We start from the raw sequence: 9,732 nt of genomic DNA, 5'->3' as shown, positions 1-9,732 counted from the left end.
TGTTTTTTTTTTTTCCTCTCTTTTTTGAAATAGAGTTTCTCACTGTGTTACCAGAGCTGGTCCAGAACTCCTGGGCTCAAGCTATCCTCTTGCCTCATTCTCCCAAGTACCTGTAACTACAGGTGCACACCACTGCACCCACCTGGTGTGTATTCTATTTTTTGCCATTGTGTATAATACATTAGTTTTCTTGTTGCCTCCTCTTAACTTGCAGGTCTCTTTAACGTGGGAAACAAGCTGCTGGTAAGCCTGGACTTGCTTTTTGCAATCAGAAACCAGATCAAGCTAGGGGAGGACCCCAGAGTGTCTGTCAGTGTTGTTCTGAAGTCGGTGCAGGAGCAGACAGGTAAAAGTTGCTTTCCTCCCTTTCCCAAGGTTAGTCCTGAGCTCCCTGGGAATTTTCAGTACAGGCTTTGGTTAAAAGATTCATTTTGGAGAAGGATCTGATCATTTCAAAAAGGAGACATTCTTGACTTCCTAACGTACTCTTCCTTTTGAATTTTACAAATGCCAAACTAATTTGGAAAGTATGAGTCTTTCTGTGCGTCCAGGGACCCTTAGCAAGAGATTACAAGTGACTTCTAGAAGCACCTTCTTTGGTCATAGGGAGACTTGGCCCCAGTGCATGTTAGTCAGACTCATTCTGACCACAGCTCCTGGATGCCTGCTTCCAGTTTCAAGGCTCATGCCAAGACCTGAGGTTGAGGACCATCCTTTCTGTCTAGAATTTTTTTCCTCCATGCCCTCTTGACTCCTGTTTGTGCTTTTCTCATCCCGTTCCTATAGGCTGCAGTCTCCCTTTACCTTGCCTGCTGTGAGAACAGGACAGCAAAGCTGCTAGTTACATGGGCCTGTGTTTGTCTTGGCTCTACCACTTAGTTACAAAATAACTTGATTTTGAGCAAGTTATTCTTGTGTCTCTGTTTCTCCAGTTATAAAATGAGAATAGTAGCTCCTGGTTCATAAAGAATTAAATTCCTGTGAGAATTGGTGAGATAACATGTCAAAGCTCTCAGCACAGCATCTAGTACTTAGTACAGGCAGCTATGACTCCAGTGGGAATTGCCCTTTGGGTTGCCACCTGAGCAGTTGCAGGCCAGGTCCCTGACCCTCAGGGTATTTAGCATAGCTGGGTGTTCTTTTGAGAAGAGTCAGTCTTGCAGAATGGCTCTACTTGCTGCCCACTGGCTCATCCCTAGTGGCTTCAGGGGCTTTTTCTGTGCCCTTCTCAGTGTGCTTGCTCTTCTTCCAGAGAAGACTCTGACCTCGGAGGAGCTGAGCCAGCTGCAGGAGCTGCTGTGCAATGGCTATTGGGCCTTTGAGTGCCTAACTGTCCGAGACTACAATGACATGATCTGTGGCATCTGTGGTGTGGCCCCCAAAGTGGAAATGGCCCAGAGGAGTGAAGAGAACGTGCTGGCACTGAAGAACGTGGAGGTAAGTGCCTCTCAGCCATTGTGTGGGACCTACGGATTCTCTCGTTTTGGCAGCTGCCTTCCTGCATGATATCCCCAAGGGGTGGGTAACTCCAGTCCTGTCCAGGTGAGGCAAGTGGCTTTTTCCTCCTACAGCCCAAGAGTTCATTTAGGGAATGCCAGATGGAAATAGAAGCATTTGTTTATTCAGTTACTCATTTGAAAAATGTATTTATCCAGTGAATGAGTATCAAAAATATATAATAAATATATTGAACATAAACTAAACGCATGTTTTAGATGGAAAATAGTAGTTTAAAAAAAATGCTTCTGCCCTCATGGAGCTCACATTCTGGTCTAGGGACACGGGAAACAAATATCTATCTAGGAGTAGTGAGTGCTGTGAAGCACAATCAAGCTAGCTAGGTAAGGAGGAGAGAGCAGTGTTGTGGGAAAGGGCATTTGTATTTTATAGAGGGCAGTTGGTGGGAGGGGATCTCTGATACAGTAGCATTTGAGTAGAGATCTGAAACCCGTGTGGCTTTGTGGAGGAATATTCCAGGCAGAGGGAGCAGCAAGAACACGGTCTGAGGTGGGCTTGCTGGGCATGACTGAGGACCAGCAAGGAGGCTAGTGTGGCTTGAAGTGTGGGGGAGAGGGAGGGAGCGAGCCGTGGGATGTTGTGTGAGGTTTAGGTGCTGCAGGAGGCCGACTCTATGTAGGGTAACATGAGCCATTTTAAGGACTTACACAGAGTGAAATGGAGAGCCACTGAAGGGGCTGGAGGAAAAGAGTGACCTGAGCTGACTTAGGTTCTGAACTGAAAATTTTTCACACAGTAATAACACCAAATTCAGATGGCTTCATAAATTAATTATAACAAATATCCAAGGAATATTTTTCTAAACATAGGCAAATAGCGAAAGTGGGTGTATTTCCCCAACTCATCATGTAAGGTTGTATAACTTTGGAAACAAAATCAGACATTTGATGTAAGAGAAGAAATTTGGGCCGAATGTACTCATGAATATAGATGAAAGTCTGAATAAGATAATAGCAAATCATATCTAATGAATAAAGTAATGCATCATGACAGTTTATCACAAGGAAGCAAGTTTGTTTCAACATTAGAAAATATGTTAATGTAACTCACTACTTAACAGACTAAAGGAGAAACCCCATATAATTTCATTAAATGTAAAAAAAAAAGGTTTTCCAGTGTGATTCTACACCCATATTTATGATAAAACTCTTAGCAAACAGAATAGTTGGAAATGCTCCTTAACCTTCTATAGTGTTTTTAAAAAAGCAGTCCCATAGATTACTTTTCCCTGTGATCATGCCGTGAGGTCTGATCTACACTCGTAGGCAGGGACTGCCCCTTGAGTATGATAGTAGTTGCATTGGAATGTGAGGTTTCCATCTCTGAACTCTACATAGCAAACAAGAGCCTGGGACATGGGGTGACCTTCAGGTACTGGACTTGCATCTCATTTGCCCACTGCTCAGGCAGGTGCAGAACCTCTAAGAACAGCTTTGGTGTATTTTGGAAGGACCACTAAACATACTAAGGGTTGAATGCATGGTTCTGTCTTTTTCTTTCCACCTAAAAAAACCAAACAACCATTTTGTGTGTGTTATCAAGAGGCTGTTTCCAGATTGATTCAAAACTGCTTGCCTAGTAGTAACAATAGTAATGCAGCTAAGATTTATTAAGCATTCTATTACTATGCCAGGTTCTTAATCTGTGCAAAGTGCTTTACTGTATGACCTAATTCTTCCCACAGACTTATGAGGTTTTTATAGACATAGGCCCTGGAGTCCAAGGGTGTTGCCCAAGCTCACCCAGCCACAGAGGGGTGGGGCTGAGATTGACCTTGCTCTTTCCCAGCCACTGACTGTGGAGTCTGCACCCTAAGCACTGCCATTCTCACCAGTACCTCCAAGGACTCTGAGTTCTGGTTTTTCTGATCATATCTAGCCATGCACGTTTATGGTTTCTAAGAATCGATACGCCCACCTCCCTTCAGAAGTGCCATCTCCCAGTCCTGCCTGGCACCTGTCATGTCCCATTCAAGGCTCCTCTGTCCCAGAATGGAGTAGCATTCCCTTCACTCCCAGCTTGTTGTCTCTTCTCTTCAGTGGTACCAGGTACTTCTTTCATAGAGGTACTTTGTTTTGTGTGTGGAGAGTAGTGTGGTATGTGTGGGGAGAGGGTATCCTGAAGTCTGTGAACTAAAACAGGAAGTTACGGAACAAAACTTAAATATGCTGTTATCCATCAAGAGACTTGTTAGCCCGTCTCTCGGGGTTATATAAAGGAGGACCCTGTGGTTAGTTTGTGTACTCAGTTGGCATCTCCTGTTCCCTTGCTCCTTGTGGAGAAGATGGACTCAGCTGGCCTCATTCCCCTAGGTGTGCTGTTTACACAGAGCATGCACTAAGCACCCTGTGAGGTGGCGAACAAAGAGGAATAAGGGCAGGGGAGGAGTCTTTATGGGGAGCAGTGGTTCTTGGACTTTAGCGGGCCTAAGGACTACATGGGGCAGTGGTTCTTACAACTTTTTAAAGTGGAAGGCTTGCTGGGTCCCACCCACAGGGTTTCTGACTCAGGAGTTAACGGAGTGGGGCCAAGAATTTGCATTTCTAGCAAGTTTTCAGGTGATGCTCTTGCTACTTGTCCAGGGACCACGTTTTGAGAAACGTTCCTCTAAGGAAACTTTTTTAAATGCAAAATTAGGAGTTTAGTTCATAAAGCTCAATATGTGGCCAAGGATTTTACATTCGTAGTAAGTAACCTATACAATTCTGATTGGGATAGTGGGATCCCGGTCACGTTTTGAGAACCATATAAGAGGGCATTGCAAGAAGAAAAATTGAGTAGCACAGGTGCTATTAATAGATGTCTGTAATAGATAAGTAAATGCTTCATTGGGTAGAGGAGATAACTGTGTGCTGACGATGTGTGGGTGGAGGTAGGCGATCCACAGGGCCTTGGAAAATGGTTGGAATTTTACTCAATCCAGTTCTGCTCATTCTTGCCAGCCTGGTATCAGGAGTAAGGGTTTGGGCTTTGGAACTAGACCTGTGTTGACATGATTGTTCTGTTGCTTAGTCGAGTGCTCTTAATACTCACCTCAGCCATCCCCAGACTTGTTTTTTAGTAGTTCATTACAAAGTGTCTGGCACATAACAGGCATTGATATGGTACCTCCCCTTTCTTTGTAAGACAGGGAAAATGACATGAATAAAGATATAGAAAGAGAAGGGACTTGGGGATTGTTCATGCCTGGGAGAGTACTGTGGTGTGGGAGAAAGAAATATGACCAAAAGGCAGGTGGGTACAGAGCTGTCAAATTCAAGTTTCCTTGGCAGTGCCTGGCTGTCAGACTTCCCTTCACTGAGCCTTGGTTTCCCTGTATGTATGATGATGGGGTAGCCTGTTGTATTGCTGATGTTCTGTGACTCCTACAGTTTGGCCTTCTTTATCCTGACCTTCTAGTTCACCTGACCTGAATTCCTGGGCTCTAATGAGGTAAATGTGGAGGACTTTTGGGCCACGATGGAGACAGAGGTGATTGAGCAGGTGGCATTTCCTGCCAGCATCCCTATCACCAAATTTGATGCCTCTGTTATTGCCCCCTTCTTCCCACCACTCATGAGAGGAGCTGTGGTCGTCAACACTGAGAAAGACAAAAACCTGGATGTGCAGCCAGTACCTGGTAAGGCCACCTGGTGGCTGACTGGGGTCCAAAAAAGGGCTCAGTCAAGAATGTGGGATATTGTCCATGGCAAGATAGCACAGTGGCAGAGAGAGAGCCACACCCAGCTGTAGGACTCCTTCCAGAAGGATAATGACAGCCCTTGTCAAAATCTCCTAGATTTTAAAGTTGTGGTGAAGAGTTTTGAAGAGCTGTCAGCCATATTAAATAGCAGGGGCACACAGCTCACTGTCAGCCTCAGGGATACATGGCACTGAGCAGGGGAACGCCTGTAAAAAATGCTGGTAAGGCTCCATCCCCAAAAGTTTTCATTGAGAAAGTGCAGGAGCAGGCCAAGGAGTCTGCCTTCAAAACAGACCTCCCAGATGGTTTGCAGCCAGTTTTATGGATTATACATTGAGAAACCCTGGACTAGCAGTTAAGAGGATAGTTGGGTTTCTAACAACTTGAGTTTGATCCCCAGCTATGCCACTTAGTAGCTGTGTGACCCTCTGTCAGGCCCCTTCATTGCCCTAAGCCATTGTTGCTTCATTTACAAAGAGGGTGTAATAATAGCTACCCACTTCGTAGGTCACTGAAGATTAAGTGACTTAATGCAGTTAGAGTGATAGCCTTCTTCTTTTTTTTAAACTGTGACTCACAGTAAGGAATACATTTTTCGTCGTGATGCAAAATGATATTCGTACATATGCAAGTGTGTATATCTGCAACTGAAAAGACATTCCCAAAACAGTATTTTTTCTTACCAAGTGCAATACACTTTATATTCTTATTTCATTTTCAAATTTTTGAATATGACCCACTTAATTGACAACATAAGCACTTAATGTGTTATAATCCACTGGTTCTCAAACAGTTCTTCATAATATTAGATATTGAGGTCTCACCTCATATTCATTATTAATACTTTAAGACCCAGGCATCTTTTTCTTTCTTTTTTTTTGAGACTGGGTCCCACTTTGTTGCATAGGCTGGAGCGTAGTGGTGCAATCTGGGCTCACTGCAACCCCACCTTCCTGGTTCAAGCAATTCCCAATTCTCTTGTCTTAGCTTCCCAAGTTGCTGGGACTACAGGCACACACTACCAGACCTGGATAATTTTTTTGTATTTTTAGTAGAGACGGAGTTTCACCATATTGATCAGGCTGGTCTTGAACTCCTCACCTCAGGTGATCCACCTGCCTTGGCCTCCTAAAGTGCTGGGATTATAGGTGTGAGCCCCTGCACCCAGCCCCCAGGCATTATTTTTTAAAGGCCCCCACATAGTTCTCTTGCTTTAGCCAGGTTCAGGAACGTTATGTAGAGAGCACTTTTAAAATGAGAGCTGCTGCTGTCTTCTTACTGCTGCAGTTATGGTAAGCATCTGAGGTCTTGGTTCTGAAAAACCTTAGAAGACTGGATTAAAAGCTGACTTATTTTAGGGTTTTTTTCAGCGGCTGTTTGCAGGGTATTCTGCTCAGATGTTCCAGGGCAGAAAGCCAGTTCTTAGAGACTTCAAATATCTGCAGAAAGCATGGACCTGCCTGGAGTCCCACCTCTGCCAGCACTGGGGGAGGGCTTGGAACAGAGCTGGCTTCCACTGTTTGCTGTTTTGTGGGCCTAGCTGTGGCCTCTGGTGGCTGGCAGCAGCACCCTCCTACCAGCACTGTTGTCTCTTGTAGGCAGTGGCAGTGCCTTGGTGAGGCTGCTCCAGGAGGGCACCTGCAAGCTTGATGAGATTGGGTCCTACAGTGAAGAGAAGCTGCAGCACCTGCTAAGGCAGTGTGGCATACCCTTTCAGGCAGAAGACTCCAAGGTGAGTGTCAAGGGCAGTGGTGGATATCGGGGCTTCTGGAGTAAGCTGATTGGACCACTTTTCAGAGCAGCGATATGAATACCTGTGATGGCATCTGCCTTGGACAAAAGGTGCTGGCAATCAGGGATGCCTGGGAGATGGTCAACAGCTAGATGGTGACATGTATGTGGGGCCTGGCCTCTAGCAGTTCCTCCTGTTGAAGACAGTGAGCCTAGGCTCTGGGGTCAGGAATCCTGGCCTCTCCTCCTTACTGTGTGTGACCTTGGATAAGCTGCTTTATATTTTGAGCTTCATTTTCCTTGTTTGTAAAATGGAAATAACCAAAATACTAACCTTGTAGGTTTGTTGTAAGGAATGCACTTTACACAGTATCTGATTATTACCTATGCAAGCTCTTAGAAAATGCCTAGTTACATACCTAGACTGTGTATGTGTCTGTTTTATTCATACCTTGTTTACTTTCCTTTTTATATTTCTGTGCTGTTGAAAATGTTATGCTTCCTTTAAGATCAGATTCAAATGTTCAAATCTCCCCTTTGATGATTTCTTTGCTCTGTAAAAAGTGAAAGGACTCAGGCCCCAGACTCTGACAGCTTGATTAGTCTGGCTGGCTTTGTCTGCGACCTAATCCTTTCAAAGCCTCTGATTGCTTATCTGTACCTAGAGAAGGGTATGAGGGCTTATGAGGCTGCAAGGCCCACTCTGGCCTGGGCAGTTTATTCTTTTGCTTTGGGTGCTGGGTGAGTGTGTGATGCTGAGCACCAGGCACGGTCCCTTAGCAGTCACTCTTATGTTTGTAATCTTGTCCTTCTACTCCAGGACCAGCTCTGCTTCTCCTTATTGGCCCTCTACGAATCTGTACAGAATGGAGCTAGAGCTATACAGCCCCCACCTCACTTCACAGGTGGTAAAATCTACAAGGTGTGCCCCCATCAGGTAAGAAAATAACAAGGAGGAGCTTGCAGTAAATTTGCTAATGTTGAACTTCCCACACAGAGACTGATCCAGCTCAGTTTTGGGGTCTGGACTTAGGTCACCAGGCAGCCTCTGGCATAGCTGCCCAGAAGTCAGATGCTACCCCGAGGGCTAGGGAGGGAGGCTGGGTCTTTTGTCAGTATTTTTTAAGCACCCCGCCACATCCTGGGCATGAGCTCTTGAGGATATAAGGGCCAGCTTGTATATAGAATGGCAAAGATGTCATTCCTCCCTGGTTGACTGTATATTTTAGTAGGGAAATAAAGTCACCACAGCTTGTGGCAGTAGCTCTGAAGAAATTAGATAAGGGCCTAAGATAAAAAGTAACAGAGGAACCTGCTGTCTGTGGTGGCAGAGAAGACCTAAGACCTGCAGGATAGGGAGGAGCCCAGTGGTAAGCCAGGGAAGGAGTGTCACAGCTGAGGGACCACCAAGGCCATGAGTGGGAAAACAGAGTGGCCATGAGTGGGAAAACAGAGTGAGCTGAGAGGACGGGGATTGGAGGGCTCCCCAGGGGTCAGATCATGTAGAGCTCTCTAGGCCAGAGTAACAGTTTGTATTTTATTCTGAGTGATGAGGGACCTTTTAGATGACTTTGAATGGGAAACCTGTGGAAGGGTGGTGTGGACAAAGTGGCACTGGGTTAGCACCGGGACAGGTTATGTGCTAGATGACAGAGTGGGCCCAGGAAGATACTGGGACAGAAACCCCACTTAACAGGTACTGAACAGGAGAGATGTGGCTTAGCAGAGCCTTCAGTTCACCGAAGCACTTGAGCTAGCAGGGGCCCTAACTGTAAAAAGAGAATCCAGTTCCTAGCTACTTTAACGAGCTGTGTCTGAAAGAGATACTCATGCTTCTACCCTGGGCATATCAGAGCTTGCTCGGGGGATTGTGTTCACGTAACCGGGGATCATCTCATGAGAAGCGGCTGACAGCACAGGGATAGCTGTAGATCTTGGGGGCTGTGATGGGAGTGGCATCACTTGGAGGTGACAGCCACGTGGATATACCCAGAGCTGTGGAATGGTGCTTGGACGGCCCTGCCAGTAGAGGTGTTTACTAGACTACATTGTAGGTTCCCATCTGAGCAACAAGCCCACTGGGGTCTGGTGGGGAGCTTGCTCAAAATATAGATGCTTAGACCCCACCCCAGAGAACTTAGTTTCTTAGGTTTGGCCTGGGGCCCAGGCATCTCCATTCTTAACCAGCTCTTAGCTGCTGCTGCTGCTGCTATTTAGCTAGTGTGGTGAACTGGTAGATGATGTGGAGAGAGTGAGGTTTTGAAAGATGTTCTGAGGTGCCTAAGTTGAGGACAGGATTCTCCTAGCTGTCTCTAAGAAGAGCAAGGATGAGCTGGTGACTTCATTTAAGGACAGAAGTAGGAAGGGAGCAGGATGGCCATGGCTTCAGCCATGAAGCCGATTACTCATCTTCCTGGGGTGAGTGAGAACTGTACACAGCCTGTCTGCAGACTGGCTTCCTAATTAACCGTGCCACCCCCCCCACCCCCCACACTCTTCTTCTCCCAGGTGGTCTGCGGTTCCAAGTATCTTGTGCGGGGTGAGAGTGCCCGTGACCATGTGGACCTGCTTGCCTCTTCCCGCCACTGGCCGCCCGTCTATGTGGTAGATCTGGCCACATCAGTGGCCCTGTGTGCTGACCTCTGCTACCCAGAGCTGACCAACCAAATGTGGGGGAGGAACCAGGGCTGTTTCTCTAGCCCCACAGAGCCACCTGTGGTGAGTCGCCTCCTGAGGAACTGCCATGTCTCCCCAGGCCTACATGTCTTGCTCCGTCACCCAGGCTGGAGTGCAGTGGTGCA

General features: G+C 46.3%; 1 protein-coding gene across 1 annotated transcript in view; it reads left to right on the top strand.

The window, feature by feature from the left end:
• The window catches only part of HMGXB3 (HMG-box containing 3), a 54,029-nt gene that overhangs the window by 41,714 nt on the left and 2,583 nt on the right, over nt 1-9,732 (top strand). The window contains 6 exon segments of the mRNA XM_017531312.2: nt 215-346; nt 1,253-1,437; nt 4,918-5,137; nt 6,799-6,932; nt 7,752-7,868; nt 9,440-9,649. Coding sequence (XP_017386801.1) covers nt 215-346; nt 1,253-1,437; nt 4,918-5,137; nt 6,799-6,932; nt 7,752-7,868; nt 9,440-9,649 — 998 coding nt within the window.

Source organism: Cebus imitator, unplaced genomic scaffold (assembly GCF_001604975.1).
Source record: "Cebus imitator isolate Cc_AM_T3 unplaced genomic scaffold, Cebus_imitator-1.0 Scaffold71, whole genome shotgun sequence".
Classification (NCBI taxonomy): domain Eukaryota; kingdom Metazoa; phylum Chordata; class Mammalia; order Primates; family Cebidae; genus Cebus; species Cebus imitator.
The sequence above is the reverse complement of the archived record's forward strand: the minus strand, read 5'-3'. Positions and strand labels throughout refer to the sequence as shown.